Source organism: Aulonocara stuartgranti (assembly GCF_965226115.1).
Source record: "Aulonocara stuartgranti genome assembly, chromosome: 3".
NCBI lineage: Eukaryota > Metazoa > Chordata > Actinopteri > Cichliformes > Cichlidae > Aulonocara > Aulonocara stuartgranti.
This window is the reverse complement of record NC_138941.1, coordinates 26,862,713-26,880,430: the sequence shown is the minus strand read 5'-3', so window position 1 is coordinate 26,880,430 and position 17,718 is coordinate 26,862,713. Positions and strand designations below refer to the sequence as shown.

Here is a 17,718-nt window from a genome sequence, read left to right as displayed (position 1 = left end):
TTTATTGTGTGTGTTTGTGTGTTTTTCTTTTTAAATTGAGGAAGTCTTCACAGGAATTTTTTGCATAGTACTGATGTTTGTGACGATCCCTTTAAATTAAAGGATTAATTTGCTTTCTTTATGAGGGAGGAGGCACTAGTTTAGTATCAGGGTGAGTATTAAAGCGAAACATTCATTCTTTTAAACAGCGTCTTTGTGCCTGCTTTTCACCTGCCTCTCCTCTGAGCAGAGCAAGTAAAGACGAGAAAATAACTGTCATGTTGCCTCAACCAAACCGGAAAGGTGACTTTTTTTCCCCGCAGCTGTGTGCGCGTGAGTGTGTGTTTGTGGCTTGTCGGGTTGTTAGGTGTGTGTGTATGTCAGAGCGAGAGCAAGAGAGTGAGAGAGAGAGAGGGGTGTAGCTCAAACAGGTGTATCCCAAACAGGTAAAGCTGCGCCTTATTTTCCTCTAAAGGGCAAACATGATGGCGTGGGCTTAACAACCATACAGGACTCTAAACTCAAAGGATTTAACTTTTTCACAAGGACGGGGTTACGCACAGTTTTTCCATTTCTCAAAGGGACCTGGTTCTCAAAGAAAAAACATCTCCAAGGATGATCCGGCAGTACGAGCCATGAGCGTGCCTCAATGCTTCGAGCCTGCCTGTCAGTTAGGATCATATTACCTGGACTTATGAGCTTTCTTCCACTGCTGAAATTGTCAAAAGTTGTGCACAGTTAACAGCAACTCCCAGAGAGAATGACATCTCTGCTGAACAGACTCTCTCTGTGCCTCTTTGTCCTCCGTGTCTTTGGTAAGATAAGCGCTCATATGAAGTCTGATGAAAATGATATTTAAACATGTTTTGTGTTCTTTTAATACTATATATCTTTATCCCCTGCCTTTACTGACCCCTTTATTGTGCTGTGATTGTTTAATGTGTTGCCTATGCGCCGCTGTACTCCACTATTCGCAGCGATAAAGCAGCTGTGTGTCACACATCAAACGCATCGGAAGTTAAAAAAGGCTTTTTAAAAATATCATGATGCACACTTTGGTTTTCCTGTACCCTATTAAGGCCTAATACAGTATCTGAAGCATATTCATGAGCTATGTTTTGCAACCTCTAAAGGCATAGTCAGTTTTCTCAAGAATACATAGAGGAGGGCTGTTAGGAAACACTCCTGGCTTCTATTTCTGGAAAAACTGGTTGCTGTTGATCAATACGCTTCTTTCTGCAGCATTCATATGAACTCTGTGGATCCTCCTAGTGTGTATGTGTGTGCGCTGCTTAAGTATAAATATGTCATTCAAAAATGTGATGATATGATAAATAATATCCACACAGCCTTCATAAGACTTTCTACTACATATACTTAAACACAACACTCAACGTTATAAAATAATGTTGCTAAATTTACCCAGAAATGCAAATACTCCCATGTTGTCTACAGGTGTTCCGCAAGGCTCTATCCTGGGCCCACTATTCATTTCATATTTAAATACTATGTACAAACATCACTACTCAAATGTATGCAAAACATGTCAGAAGCTGCTGATGCACTTACAAAATACATGTTATACGGGTACTCCAGAGGTCTGAGTGATTTAAACTTTCGCTTAAAGCTCAAAGGGGATAAGGCCTGTGAGTCAGAATCAGTCAGACTGATCTGAGATAGAAGGTAAGGTCATTAGCCACATATGTTTGAAAACCTTACTGAAAGCTAGTTCTTACTTACTTCACTCTTACAGTGTTTGTCAAACACTGTTTACTCAAAGTCTGAATGGCTGTGGTTTATATTATATACCGTTTGTCACTGTAAAAACTGCACATTAGCCCATAAGCTGTGCAGCGATCAGAAAGGGGAGGAACTCTTTGAGAGATGGACATCAAATTGATTTATTATCAAATAAGTCATTTATATTTATCTTTCTCAACAATAAAACTCAATGACACTTTAAAAAGTGTCCGCAGTCTTTCTGTGGACGCTGCACTTCCTCTTGATTTTTGTCTAAGCTTTCTTTGCTGGGTGCTATTGTCTGTCACCATCTCACTATTGGCAGTCTGCCCTCATCTACCTACATACATATCTCACCATTGTAGAGATGTAAGATGTGTATGTGATTTAAAGGTAAGAGATCCTGATCCCGATTTCTTATCTTTAAATCACAACAGTGGACACAGGGCTTTGTGTCATGACTCTGAGTACCCTTCCAGTTTCTACTGCATTTTAGTGTGTTTTTTGTGTAATTTATGTGGCTTTTTTGTCTTTGCTTCAGCCATGGACATTTTTGTTTTTAAACAATACATCATAATTTTGCCTGAATCAGTCCTTAAGTTTATAGATTGGTGCTATTATACATCTTTTGTGAGACTTGGGGTGCATGCTTAAAAAACAAAAAACCTAATATTGTATGAGATGAGAACTTTGCAGGTAATTCATGGACAAAAATGACTTGGAAAAAGTTAACATGAACAGATAATGCTACACTAGACTGAAGAAAACCTTTCAATCCCATAAAAGCAGGGTAGGCTGGGCATCATTCCAGTAATGCAGCACAGGCAGATTCCAAAGTAGGTTTAAACATCAGGGTGACACATACACACACACACATTCATGGAAAAAAAAACACACCTGTCTGATGAGAAGAGTCATCAGGTCTGCTGGTAAATGCATGATTCACATCGTACCCACCGACATATCTGAACAGATTCTACCACATCAGCTACTGAATCAACGTCCGAACGAAGCCATGAATGAAAATATGAATATTACTAAAAGCTCGAATGAAAACTAACTTATGTGGATAAACTGACTTATTCTAGCTGCTAGAAACCAGCTGAAAAGTTTAAATGAAACAACCAGAGTTTTCAGTTCTTGTTTCCAGATATATATGAGTATTAAAAACAAAACTACACCTTGTAACCTTATTAGGCAAGCAAGCTGTTTTTAGCTTTCAGCCTTTAGATGACAACCGGAAATGGTGGCATCGTAGTATCAATCAACTCCAGCTTGATCTAAGAGCAGCAATATGACAGCAGGCATTGTGCGTATAGGCAAAACTTCCACAAAATTGAATTCAGTTTTATTTTAGCATTGTGCCAAGGTGAACATGCACAAATGCAAAGAAGCATTAAATACAGTTTTAAACCGTGTAACAGTGCGCTGCACATATTGCAGGTAACGTGAAGGATTGTAGTCTGTTGAGAGCAAACAGGTTAGCAAACTGAAAGGAGGAAGGGGAGAAAAGTAAAAAAAACAACAAGATATTTATGTAAACTTGTGGTTTGCACTAAATAATGCTGCTTTGTGACAATGAGACATGTGATACGATGCACTTTGTGTTAACTTTATGTTTTCTGGGGTCCCTTTGTTTGTGTGCAGACACTGAGCATTTAGTTTCTTTGAAAGCTTATCTTGAACAACTAGTTATACGACATATCTTCACTTGTACTGACTCATGCTTATGATATACAGCTTGTTTTCTGTACTAACTCTGTGCCTTCAAACCTCATCCGTTGCCTTTAAACACTGCCATTTTTTAAAACTATGTTGCTGCCAGTCAGACTAGTGCACACCTGTCTCTACCGAAACTCTGCTCCTGAAACACTATATTAATGAAATCATTTTAAATGTTGCTTAGTCCTTCCAGACAGTTTGGCAAAAAGACAAAACTACTATCAGAGCTGCATTAAACCCTGCAGCTTGTTGGCTCAGCTTAACAGAAAAGCGTGACAGTACGAGAAGCAGCTCTGGCTTCCTGTGCTCGGACAAAATAGCCACCCCACATAACCACAGCTTGCTTACTCAAATAATATATAACTCCGGCACAGCCAGGCCACCATTTTCCACACTATTATGCTTTTAATTGAACTGGGACTTTTGACGCACGGCATAAAGCAGCTTCGCAAAGTTACTGTAGAACTGATGCAACTTCGTATTAATGTAAAACTGTATGCTTTTACTTTTCTTTAGGTAGCAAGTTGAAAACAGAAAACAAGTTAAAAGCCTTATCACCACTACAGCACACAAGTTACAGTAGTTACTGGCACATATAACTGAGACTTCTCTTTTTAAAGATACAACACTGTTTAAAAGTGTGATTTCTTTATATTTTGCCAGGAAAATTTAAAATAGATGGAATTATTTATATAGTGTATTTATATATTTAATAAGAAAAAACTGAGATTGTGTGTTTCTAACAAGCTTTAAAGTCACTATTTGGTCACTTTATTATTTTTTTTAACACATCCTGAACTCTTTCTTTTCTTCTAATTTTCTGATGTTGTTTTCAGGAATAGTTTTCCAGGCTTCTTGAAGGACATTCAAAACCCTTTTTGCTGCCTTTTGTTTCATCCTCTGTTGAGATGATAGTTCTCCATTGTGTGTTTCTCTATCCAGAAATGCTTTTGCTGCACTCTCAGTGTGTTTGGGATCATGCTGAAAAATGAAGCAATGCCAATCAGACACTTTCCAGATGGTACATTTCTGTATTCATAATTCCATCAGTATTCCCGATCTCCTACATCAGTGGCTGAAATGCAGCCCCAAACCTTGACAGCGGCTCTGCAGTGGTGCACAGATGTTGTACCTCTCTCCTGATGTCCTCTGTACATATTGATCCATCTCTCAGGTCCTATCTCTTCTTTGTTGGACATTTTTCTGTTTCTCATGGATGTGACTTTGAGATTAAAATCAAACAGTTAAGGTTTTCATTTTCATGTTCATCTGCTGTACGTCTTTTTAAACGCCTGCCGCTTGTTCAGTTCACCATTCTGAGATAGGCCAAGATTTCGGCTTCTAGCTCTTCTGGAATCAGCCTGTTGGTGCAGAATTGCAATGAAGCTGTGTTTTCATTTGCATTTTCTGTAGATTCAATTAAAGACATTGGAAAAAAATTCTTTGCTTTTGCCACAGGCTGGGATTAACAAGTTGCTAAAGACACTGTTTAAAATTGTTTTTCTTTGTTATGTTGTGTGTTATTTGTAGAGACAACCCTGGTTCTTCTATTAAGTTAGGTGGCTTCAGTGATTAATAAATTGCTGTTAGTTGTCTTAATGAAGAAACAAAGAAACAAGCATTCCTTTAAAATTGTTATTAATAAGGAGTCAACTGAAAATGATTGAAAAGACAGTCAATGTGCAAAGAAAAAAGAGCTTCAGAAAGCCTGTAGATCACTTCAAAAGAGTCTGGGGTTTGAGCCCAGGCAGAGTCCTTCTGTGAAGAGTTTGCTTGTGTTTTCTGAGTCTCAGGAGTTCCACTTTCTGGTTAAAACTTTTAAAAATGTGGCACTTGTAATGGGATTCTAGTATTTACGACCAGCGTGCCAAGCTCAGTGTCACTGTGTTAGAGATGAACAAGCCACCGTGCTGTCAATTAGCTGCAAGCACTTGATTCTTATATCAGATGAATTTATGGTCCTATCTTTCTCTTCCAGTGACAGTGATAAAAGGAGACTTTGTGGCACCTCCTCCAAACTATTCCTTAACTTCCCTGGCGGAGGAAAAGACCATCCTACCCTGTCGCTACGAGCCAGATGCCGAGAGTACAGTGGTGCAGGTCACCTGGTTTCAGGAGAAACCTGATGGTACCAAGGAGCAGATCATCACCGCACATCATGTAAATGGAAAAACAGGTAACTGGCACTGTGTCTGAGCTCCAGTTCTCTTTCTGCCCTCGACCTTGTCTTTACGTCCTCTGCCAAGTGCTAAAAACTAAATTGTCACATTGAGTTACTTCCCTTTTCCTCACAGTGGGAAATGTTTTCTTTATCAATCCCTCACAAAGTTTCCTTGTATTGCAAGTTAATGCGTCTGTTTTAGCTGACAAGAGTTATTCAGTGGCTTTGTTTCTCCTCCCAGTAAACATATCATGCACCAAGGCTTGAGCTCATAAATGTCTAAAAGCAGTTTGCCAGAGATTTTTATAGTTTGGTGTAATTTTAGGTGATATTGGAGTCTTTGCTCACAGAAGGCATTAGTGCCCACGCCGTAACGTAATTTCAGTTATAAGAGAGGGATTCAGACATGTGTACGGAACTGAAAATGCTAAAAAGAAAGCCTGAGGTTTGTTTGAACTTGCTGGATTTAACTTTCTGTGTGACATCCTTCCTCTTGGGTTCCCTAAACTGTCTTTCTCTTTTTGTCTCTGTCCTTAGCGTTCGGACCGTGGGCCGATCGCGTGGAGTTTAACAGCAACCAACCCACCAAGGACTCGTCTCTGGTCATCAAGATCACAAAGATCTCTGATGAGGGGAAGTACACCTGCCATGTCAGCACTTTCCCCTTTGGAAACTTTGAGACAGAGTTGTCACTCCTTGTGTATAGTGAGTCCTTCCATCATGACTCTGGCATACAATACACAACAGAAGAGACAATATGTTGTCTTCTCAAGGATGGAAACTAATTCATATTGTCACCAGGTTGTTAGTTTATTAAGGCGTAGCTAATACATGACTAATAATGTAGTAACACAGACAAAATATGAATAACACACTTACTCATGACTGTATTTGTCACTCGATTAAGCATTTGTAGCACCTAATAAGGCATTACAAGTGGTCGTATTTTCAGGTTTTTACATTTAAGGTTGTAATTGAAGTTTATTGTTCAGAAGTATATTTTGTCGTGTTTCCAACGTTCACATTATCTTATCGTCTTACTGTCGATATATGGTTCTACACTTTTGAATTAATAAAACTGATCAAGTGCAAGTAATAATCAGTATATAGAATTTACAAGTGCTTCTAGGATTCAACCTCTAACAACACGTTTCCTCTAGTATGTAGCAAAAGAAGCCTTGATCAGGTTGCACTGAAGATTTTCTGCTTTGGTTTGAATTCAGACCAGAATCTACCTCTTGATTATTTGCTTATAACTCATTAGGAGGCAAATCAACACTAATAACGTTATTATTATAATGGTATCATTAGTGTTAACTGCATTATTCGACAGCAAAATCAGTCATCATCAGCTCTACTTAACTCTGAAGAAAATTGTTTTTACTGCCTACAATAATTGATATTTGGTGATATAGCTTCATTTTTGTCCCTCTTTACTTTACCACACATGGAAAGTCTGACCGTGACAGCAGCAGCAAGATCCCACAGTACTGAACAGATATGGCGCTGATTAAAATAGATACAGTATCAAGAGGATGTGGGGTGGAGGAAGGTTGCTTGCATAAGCTTTAAGAAACTGTAGGCAGGTTAAAGCACTTTAAATAAATGGCTTTACATGAGATTTGCTCAGTAATAAATCAGCTGAGATGTCAACACTGAGATCAGCTGTTATCAGCTGATCTAACAAGACTGCAGACTTAAATGAACTCTGACTGCCTGAAAAAAAAACTATGCTCACTTAATTTTATTACCCTGAAAGCATTCAAATCTTATTTGAGCTTTAAATATTTAAGCATAAGCAGTTATTGCTGTTGTTACCATAAAGTTGTTTAATACTGATAAGCGAGGAAAGAAAGAAACTATGTATCTTATTTCTTCTCTAAAAACGTAGCCACACGCTCTTCTAATTAGTGAGCAAACTTTTGCTGCGACCCGCATGTTGCATAAGACCAGACACGCTTACTTAGAAAGACCTTTAAATATCTGTTTAAGTGTACAGCTGCCATCAACACTGGCTGCTGAGTGTGTTGATCTAACCATCATTATCTCCTCCCTGATCAAACACTGTAACCACCCCTCTTCCAGCTCATCCCATTTCCACAGTGGACTCTGTGACTGTGGTGGAGGGACAGGAATTCAGCCAGGTTGCTACCTGCCGCTCCGTAGCCCGACCCCTGCCGCAGCTCTCCTGGGACACCGAACTGAACGGGAAGTCGATCAATCGCACCTCAGACACCGGGGCAGTCTCCTCTCACTTCTCCCTGTATCCCCTGAGAGGCATGAATGGAAAGAAGTTGGACTGCCTGGTTTGGCATCCGACTTACTCGGAACCCCGCAGGTTAAAAAACCAGCTGGTAGTGCACTGTGAGTTTCCCTCCACATTACACCCAAACTGGACTATGTTTTAAAAATCAAAAGAGTTGAGATGATCCAGTAGTGCAGAAATGAGACACATTTAAATCATGAAAAACACAAGCATACGTAGAGTTAAAGCAGTAATAGGACCGATGTTCTCACTTCCTGTTTTTATCACTGTTGTGATCCCTTCAGAGTCACCAGAGACTTTCTGAACACTGTGTTGCTACACACGTTTCTCTCCATATTAGCAAGTCTAGCTCACACTACCTACATTTTATATCTATAAAACTCTCTTCACCTTTCATTTTCAAGATGAAGAGTGTGTTAAATATACATAAAAAATAGTAGTACTTCCCCTCCTTAATTTTTAATGCATTATCATTCACAATACCTTACACTGACGTTAAGCCGTGGCAGTGATTTTAACTATTTGTAAAATGTTGCATTCATATTCGCATCAGCTGTAAGTCTGATTATTCCATCTCAAAGCGTTAAAGTTGGTAAATTATTATCCTTTCTCTCAGATCCGCCGCACGCAGAGGTATCTGGCTACAATGGAAACTGGTATGTGGGTCTGGAGAATGCTGCCCTGAGTTGCGTGAGTGGAGGAAACCCCAAACCACACGTCTTCACCTGGATCAGGTATGGTAGGATCCACCTATCTCTCCGGGTGTCTGCTGTTTGTATGACTAACTGTCTGGTCATGGTTACTTTAATCAGAAGTGCCAGTTGTGATGCCAGTTTTGTGTCCCATGATTTCACCACTTTAATTTAACGTTTGGTGAAAGCAAATTCAGGTCATCACCAACTTACAGTTACTTTATTACTTATTAATTATGTATTAGTTACTATTACATACAGCAAGTCTTGTTGGAAAATGCTTAGTAGAAGCAACAGTCACTGTTGTTTACACATTAGGAGTTTACTTAAACACACAGAAAGACACCAGACAATATGATTAAACTTACAAAACTTTTAATTACTACTGTAATACTCTTATGCTGGGTACACACTGCACTGCATGTGCACAAGTGCATACATGGCAAAATGAAAGAGGAATGGTGACACCACTGTGAATAGGTGAAACTGTGAACTGGAGTTACACAATGCCGGCAGTAGACTACACATCACGGTAGTTTCTTGTCTTTTGACATTCTTTTCATGGAAATGTGTAGCTAGTGCTTCCTCCCCAATAATTCCTGCGTACTTATGTTATTAAATCTAATGTCTGTGTCTAATTTATGAATTTATGGAAACTAACCCTGAATTTCCAGTTAAATGGACTAAAATCAACTTAAATATTGTATATTTTACATATCTAAAATATACAGTTCATGCACTTACATTTGAATTATATTTAAATATTGTGGTGATATCATTAGCATCAGTGTTTTTGCATTGATAATTGTGAAGGCCTTACATGAAATCCTCATAGTGTGCTTTTGCCATCATACATCTGTCAAATTTATTCCAGCACTTCACACAGCTAACAGATTTTAGCTGTGTGAAGTGATTTTTTTTTTTGCGAGTAACACAAAAGCACAAAGTTGCAAAAGCAAGTGAGCAAGTTAAAGAATTTGAAGAAAAGCTATCTGGAGCATGTGCAGACTGATATTAATCTTTAATAGGGCTGTCAAAATTCAGAGCAAACAAAAGAACTGCTGTATAATGCCCTCCGCTATCTTAGTTTAATTGGTTACATGACTGCATCATATGACTAACATGCGTCATTGTTTTAGAAAGTCTGCGTTTTTGAGTGTCCACACTGCGACGCAATAGCACCGTTTCCAAATGTATGCGTTTTCGAGAGCGTTTTCAAAATGCTGCGTTTTCCATCAGCAAAAACGCCGTCTCAGTGTGGACGGGAGGCCAAAACGGAGAGAAAATGATGCGTTTTCAAACAAAAACGCATTAGTGTGGACGTAGTCTTAACCAAACAACCTCATTTCACTGTCACTTCCTGCTTCTGCGGCCTCAATGGAAGGCTGGAAGGCAGCTCATTCAGGAGAAGCCCTGCTTTCAGCCAGCTGAGGGTTTGACTCAGGTGTTTCAGTTCTTCTGCTTGAGTCACCAGCTGTCATTTTAAGCTGTTTGTTTCAATGCATTAATATATTCTCAGGGTGTGGTGTAGCTAGAAAAAATGCAGGCCTTGAAAAGCTGGAAGAGGAATGGCACCGATTAAATCTAGGCATGTGACAGTTAGGCTTTCACGGGGGAAAAACACGCAGAAAATATGTTTATCTATCTGAAGAGCAAATGTTTGGTTATGTCTTCGCTGTTTTGACAGAAAGTAAAGCATCTAATACTTCTTTTTTAATAGTTATCAAAACAGGAACATACCTTATGAAAGGAGGTTTTGTGAGTAAAGATTAAGAGGCACACACCGTGTATACACGCTTACAGACTTATGAATGACTGTGTATGCACATGCACACACACACACACACACACACACACACGCACACACTGGGAAAACCTGTTAGTAAATGGCGGCAGGTGAAGTAATAGCTGCTGTCACAGTGTCATGTTCCGGCTTGTGCCGAGACAGATGAGACAGTTTCACACGAAGGAGGGAGCAGGAGGGGGATGAGAAGTAAAAGGGAAAGGGATGAGCAATAATCAGAAGTTAACTAGTAGGAGCAGGTAGGCAGGGGTGGAGGGTGGAGGAAAAGGAAGCAGCGTGAGATCTGTGTGAGATGTTATCATGAAAATGTGTTGCATATGTAGTACAAGTATATGGTTCCTCCTTTCTGCTTAAAAGAAACGACTCTGTGAAACAAGAGTTCTATGCAACACACTTATGACATCTCTAATATAGATTACATTATAGAGTGGCCTCTATACAAAAGAAGATGTATTTCTGAGAATGTTCAAGTTGTGTCCTTTTTTAACTGTATGTAAAAGATGCAACCACGTCACCCAGTAGTTTCGGGGCTTTGCACTTTGAAGCCTCGTTGTTTGTCTTTTGGTCTCTATCGCGCTACTTTATTGGATCTAGAAGTAACCATTTTTGCGAGATAAATTATTATTTCATACTAGGACGCTTGGCTAGCAAGCTGCATTCATAAACTGTTCCGGTACAATGTACAGACAGATCCCTGCTAACTAATTTGGGTATTTTAACATGGTTGTCTGTGGGGAATAAGTTCTCTCTGTGGCTGCATTTCTCAGCCCCACAGGTAGCTGTTTGATTTTTGACATGATACAGTAGATAAACAATGTGTTCAGCTACTATATCATTAAGTTCTCTTCTAGAAGGTACAGAAGTATAATTAGTGTTGCTGGTGGATGGGGTGTTCAATTTTCTTTAAGATCTTGTGGAATTGATTGTTATCATTATGCGAGCATGCCATGTCCCACTGAATTATTATCTAAATAATACGAGGCTGCAAGCTATGAAAGAGTCTTTACTATAAAAGATGGTATAAGGTACACCAAAGTCACCCATTGCTTTCAGGTGGCTGTACGTTGAAGCCTTGGCATTATTTATTTATTTATTGCTATCATTTGTTTACAGCCATTATTCAGCATCTTAGGACCGGAGGGTGGAGTGACAGTTATCAGCTAATGCTAGCAAGCTTGTTAACCATTTATATCCCATAGCTGTTGTGGCTAGCTAGCGTGTTTCTACTACTGTTTTTGTATGTACACACTATATTAACGAAGATTAATATGGAAGTAAATCAGTAATAAGAAAAACAAATATTTGACAAATACTTTGTGATATTTTCGCTTTTTGTCCCCGAGTTACCTCAAACACTCCAGCTGGCTTTTATCTAGTGAGTCTAGGCTGTCGGATCACTGCTTAACTTATAATGCTGGGGGTGGAGCATCCACTTTGCAGGAGGTTATAAATCTTTGTGAGAGGAGTCTGATACAGGTCGATTAGTCAGCGAAACTCACTTCTGCATGATGACAGTGATAAGCACTTCTGTTTTTGCTCTTGCTATAAGCCGGTGTCACTGAACTTTCTTTGAAGTGGATCTAACATTGTTAGCGACTCGGACACTCAGCAAATAAACTCTAATTTATCTCATTTATTGGAGCGAAACTGCATTTTTTTTAGGACACTTGAGCCTAATAGGGTAAACATGTTTGTATGGGCTCTCTCTGGGTTCTTATCTGTTAGCCTTCAAACAGACTGACAACCTGTCCAGAGAGTTCAAGATTGAAGGTGACATTAATTGGTGTGGATTGACTGTGATGTAGTATTGTCTGTGTACGTTCTCTCTACAGGAAGGATGGAAAATTGCCGAAAGGCGTCATCGAACACCCGAATGGAACGCTAGCTTTTGGGCGACCCCTTAACCTTTCAGATGCGGGCACTTATCAGTGTGTGGCAACGAATAAAGTGGGAGTTGGAAAGACAGAGGTGGAGATTAATGTGGAAGGTAGATGGCAGCAGTATCAACATACTTCTCAAAGTAATATAAACTATGTGTATAGAAGTGGATATCCGTTTAATTCTAATCTTTCTAACTCTACCTTCACAGAAATTGCCCCGAAGCCGAGAGGTGTTGAAAAGGAGCTGATGTTCATTGTGGGGGGCGTGGCCATTGGGCTCCTGGTCTTGTTGCTCACCATCATCATTGCTGTCACATGTTACCACAAGCGCAAGAACAAGAAGCTAAAGAGACAGCTGACTGAGAAAAAGTATGAGATAATGTGATGTTTAATTAAGATGCGAAAAGATGAGATGAATTAATAATATCCGCAGGCTGAGAAGAATATATATAAAAATGGGGCAAATCACAGCTATTAAGAATATTCCAGCTGACAGATACAACAGCGGAGCGTGTAAAATTAGAGGAGCATAAAGTGTAAAATGCACAGGCTAAATGACTCTGTGTGGGGGACTTGTAAATTAACAGCAGGCACAAATATGCATGAAATCTAAATTTCAAAAATGAAGCTTTAGCATAACTTGAGCTGCCAGAGAATAACACACGTGGCATTATAAGCCTCAGTGCCATTTAGAAATTAATTTTTCTCTCTTTTTTTTTCTCACAGGGAGGAAATACACACTCTCTCCAGACAAGCCTCTATCAGGAGAATGAACTCCATGAGTACAGACACCAGGAGAACGGTACGTTTGCATGATTATTCTCTCACACTGCTCAGCACTGATCCAAATCAGTGGACCACTTGTATCACACAAACCTGTTTTCAACGTTCAGATTTCACTCTGACTAACTCCAAATACTTCAATATAACCACCGGCATCTGTTAGTCGCAACAGATAAATATTCATATCTTCTATCAATAATACCATCAGTTTTAAAGTAATCAAAGCATAGTATGGTAAGGTTTGAATGCACAGATTTTTTCACGATTTAGAATTTTGTTGTGTTTCTTTTGATTGCAGACAGAGGAAAACATCCCTCTGAGGGTGGAGGGAACACTGAGGAACAGCCTGTCTTCCCTTGGGGTCAGTCTACGTATCTATATAAATCTGCATGCAGGGCCAGGGCCCGGGACTGAGGCTTTACTAGCCAGATGCCAGATGGCTAAGTTCTGACTTTCAACATTTCGAATCTGCATGTAGTGCATCACAGCTCTTTTTCTCTTTCTCTTTTAACATCTCTGTTCCTCTCAATGGGCCCTAAAGTTCATGCTGAGAATTAGGGCAGACATTAGGCTGTTTTAAACTACAACCAACTACAACTGCAAGCCAGCAGCTCTAATTGGTGAAGTATAATGTAGCGTGGTGCAATTGGGAGGTTAGAAACTTTGTTACTGTGGACAGATGAATTTCCTCCTTTAGATAAGGTATAAAGCAAACAAAATTGAGGGGAGAAGAAGTTTGGGTTCACGTGTTTATACTTCTTGTCCTCATGCTCATTTTTATTTGATGCTTAGTTGGTTTTCTAGGCTGATAATAAGTCCATGATTTGGCCTTTACAACTTTATCAGAAGAGCAAAAATAGTGGCTGATTCTTTTAAAGAGAGTTAAAATGACAATGTTTAGCTCAGACATATGTCACTATGTAATGTGGTGTTAAGAGTCAGTAGTTACCTTTCACATTTTAGTGAGATCAGACTGGTTTAATAGTGCTCTGTTTCCTGAGCTAAATTACTGCTGGTTGTAGCTCCTGTAATTAGCATGAAGACATGGGAGTGGCAGGCTTTTATGTTTCAGGAAGAATACGCTGTAGCATATTTCCCAAAACAACAGAAAACCCATTTAATTTCATCTGTAGTGTCATCAAATGCAGCTTACTGAGAAAAGAAAAGTAACATTTTGTATGTGGCTATTCCCATTTTTTTGTCTTTTACAGCCCAACGTTTAGGCCCAAAAAGCTACTTTTTAAAGCTTTCATTGCCTAATTGTATGTCAGGCCTGATTCAATCAGGACCTGGAGTGAAGTTTGGGGCCTAAAATTAAATCCCTTATATCTAATATATTATCCTTTTTTTAATATATATTATCCTTATATATTATCCAATACTGTCCTCCGAATTTCTTGGAAACGGTGACTAATTTAATGCAAATAAATAACAGACTATTTTCCATTAAAACTGAATGTATTTTATTATTATTATTATTATTTTTTAAATTATTTTTAACATAACTAATTGTGCCATTTTTTTATTTATTTATTTAACATCAAACTATTGGCATCAATATTATGTCAACTCCTTTTTGGAAGACTTTATTGAAGACTTCCAGGTTTAGCTTTATAATGGTTAAAGGGATATTACACAGTAATACCAATTTTTTCATCTGTCAGCAAGACAGCACATTTCCCCAGTTAATGCTAAGCTATTGTTTTAAAACCACTTTTTTTTTAATATACATGTAAGTAAATGATCTAACTATAATCAGGGATTCTTTAAAAAATGTGTTTTTTATGTGAATTTGGGGAGAATGTTTGTAGCAATTCTGTTGTTTTGAGCATAGAATTGCTACAATCTATGCACCTAATCAGTGTGTCGAATAATAGTTACTAGTGTTTTGTTTCCATGCCATAAACAGGAGCAGCCTCACTGCCGTGACAGCCGATCTACTATCTCAGGCAGTCGGGGAGGAGGAATTGCGTATGACTCTCTGGGCAGACCAGCCATATACAACAACTCCCGGAGGGGGAGAGAAAGGCCTCTGGACAGAGACGAGGAAAGCCGTCTCAGAGTGGAGAGATATGTGAAAAACAGCTCTTTATCTTTGGTAAGTGTGTCTTAGTGTGCGTGTCAAGGCTTGAGTTCGCCAAACTGTGGAATGCCTCGGCTCCATATTACTAACCACTGCATAGTTAACCTGATGATGATGCAATCAAAATCTGTTCTGTGTCTTTGTAGCCGGAAACTCACTACCACGCTCCTCTCACGCAAATGCCTCAGAGAATGCAAACGCCCGACTTTCTGAGGTCGATGAACGGCAGCCCCATTGTCCCACTGGATGTGGGTTTGCGACTGGGAAGCATCACCAGAAATCACCAACACCCTCCCGTGAGCAGCACCTGCCCACCCATAAGGGACGACGATGATGAAGTGGACGAAGGGCTGGGCGGTCCTGCCAGTCAAGAGCAACCTTTTGATCAAGACAGCGAGACGAACAGCTCTCAGGTGTCTGAGGGTCACAGCGTGCCCTGCCACCCCAGTAATGGCCTGTTAAAATACAAAAGGATCCCAAGCCCCCATCCGGTCAATCCCCACGCCTCTATAATCCACAAGGCTCAAATAGTTTAACAGCTGGTGAGAAAATAATACGTGAAACTACAGAACTGCACCGCTTTTGTGGATGCGGTTGACTCCAAAGCATCTTTAGGGCATTTCTTATTGCTGCCTGCTGTTTGGGTGTATTCCCCAAATGTTTGCAGAGCTACTGGAAACCAAAGACAATATCACACATTTTCCAGTGCAGCAAATTCAGCATCATCACCGATGATATTCCTTTCTGAGCTTTCACAACACAGCTGTTGCTCTAACCAGCTGCAGGTGAATGCAGCTGCCCGAGCTTATGAGGGGATATCGAAAGCACTTGTTGTGGAAAAAACAGGAAATACAGGAGGAGTAAACAAGGCTGTGGGAAAGTCGGTAAATCTAAAAAGGAGATTGCAAGAGATTGTGGTGAGTGTAAGAGTAACTGCCTGTGTTACATTCTCTTACACAACATTGGTTGGGACCTGATCCAGATTTTTTTGGCTTGTTCATCTCTGGCCACACCTGCAACCTCCATACCTTCATATTGTCTTACTGTCCTGCCGCCGTAGGCACTGAGACAGTTTGAATCAGATGAAACCTTAATACCAAAACAAGATTAATGTCCCTTACATGCAGTGATCTGTAAATCTGTACAAATACACGAGTGATCTCCCTTTTCTTAAAAAAACAAAGAACAAAAAAACCAAACAAAGAAAACTACAAACGCCTTTGAAATGGAGCTGTAATACTTAAATCTGAAGTAACAAAGACACAGCATAGTAACAACAACAAATAAAATGTGCTGCATCCATCTGCCAGGTCACGCATCCTTCTGCCTCAGTGGCCTCTTTCACATGCACATAGTACATGTGTACTGCAAACATACTGATGTATACATATATAAGATTAGAGATGAAAAAGCATATACGAAGCATGCACACTTAATACATTAGAGTGCATTTATGTTCAGTCTGTCGATGTTTACACACACAGTATGAATGTCAACGTCAATGGAATCTGGAAAAGCTGCCAAATATTTGGAAAACATAGTTAGAATTGATCAGAGTCTGTAAGTATTCCTGGATTCTCACAAAGCAGATCATAGAAATGAAAAAAAGGTTGCCACACATGGACTTTCTGTACAGTTTGGAACATTTCCTCCAAAAGAGGACCGTGTCTTTCCAAAAGGAGTTTCACAGGGACATGTTACAGCCTTTGATTGCAGCATAAAAGCCAAACATGTATTGTTTATCTGTGTACACATTTTTAAAAAAAATATCTGTTATGAGTATTGGGGAAAATGTGCCAAAGGGAAAACATGAAAAAAAAAAACAGGTTTGCTATTCTGACAAATATGAAGTATTATATTGTTCGTTACATACATTTTATTGTACAATTGTATAATTGTATTGTTTCCTTTTTGTTATGTTATCTGCTGTAAATACGACTTTTTTCCGAGACACTTGTCTGATGTTGTTTTAGTTGTGTAAAAAGTGTGCTGGGACAGTTTGTGGCTAACTTAAAGTGATGTGTGACTATTATCTGGCAGCACCTAACAAATGAGAAGCCATAATGTCTGAAAGCAAATGCATTTGCAGACAGCGCCCCCTGGTGTATACTGCTGGAAAGTGCAGGGGCCTGACTGAGGCAACAAACTGCAGAACTAACCAACTATGAAAGATTGTGATCCAGATGATCTTTTTGGACATTTGCCTGGATTTCTAATTATTTGGAGAGCTTTGGATGGTTATCAGCTAGTACTGATGGGTTGAAATAAATGTATGTGGTTTTTCTAAAGGTGCAGGTGTACAGCACTTTAGTTACCCCTGTTCATTCATTTTTTAAACTATTTTTTATATTGTAGAAAAAACTGAAGGCACAGAAACTATTACATTTTGTAGTTTTCTTCTTCTTTGAGCTGCTCCAGTCTGTCTCTACCAACCGTCTGCATGTCCTCCTTTACTTCATCCATAATCCCCCTCTTTAGTCTTGCTCCCAAAGAACATCTTTGCCACCTCCGCCTCCCGACTTCATCTCCAAATCATACATCACAGCAGGTCTCACTTTTAAACCTTCCCTTATGGGTTTTTTTGCTGCCTATGTTCACTGTCTGTTGC

The 17,718-nt window shown here is 39.4% G+C and overlaps 1 protein-coding gene across 1 annotated transcript; it reads left to right on the top strand.

Annotated features, from left to right (window-relative positions):
• Positions 1-242: 242 nt before the first annotated feature.
• nectin4a (nectin cell adhesion molecule 4a) lies at positions 243-17,420 on the top strand. Its single transcript, XM_082525875.1, has 11 exons — positions 243-794; positions 5,420-5,617; positions 6,140-6,307; positions 7,688-7,966; positions 8,485-8,602; positions 12,197-12,351; positions 12,454-12,613; positions 12,971-13,046; positions 13,326-13,388; positions 14,937-15,125; positions 15,257-17,420. The coding sequence occupies exons 1-11, from the start codon at positions 740-742 to the stop codon at positions 15,644-15,646; spliced, it is 1,851 nt and encodes a 616-aa protein (XP_082382001.1). The 5' UTR covers positions 243-739; the 3' UTR covers positions 15,647-17,420.
• The last annotated feature ends 298 nt before the right edge of the window (positions 17,421-17,718 follow it).

What these genes read in the sequence shown, in the direction of transcription:
- nectin4a (XM_082525875.1), top strand. Translation starts at nt 740, where the DNA reads ATGACATCTCTGCTGAACAGACTCTCTCTGTGCCTCTTTGTCCTCCGT. An exon ending in CACGTCTTCACCTGGATCAG is followed by an intron (nt 8,603 to 12,196) that starts GTATGGTAGGAT and finishes TTCTCTCTACAG; the next exon opens with GAAGGATGGAAAATTGCCGA. An exon ending in ACAGCCTGTCTTCCCTTGGG is followed by an intron (nt 13,389 to 14,936) that starts GTCAGTCTACGT and finishes TGCCATAAACAG; the next exon opens with GAGCAGCCTCACTGCCGTGA.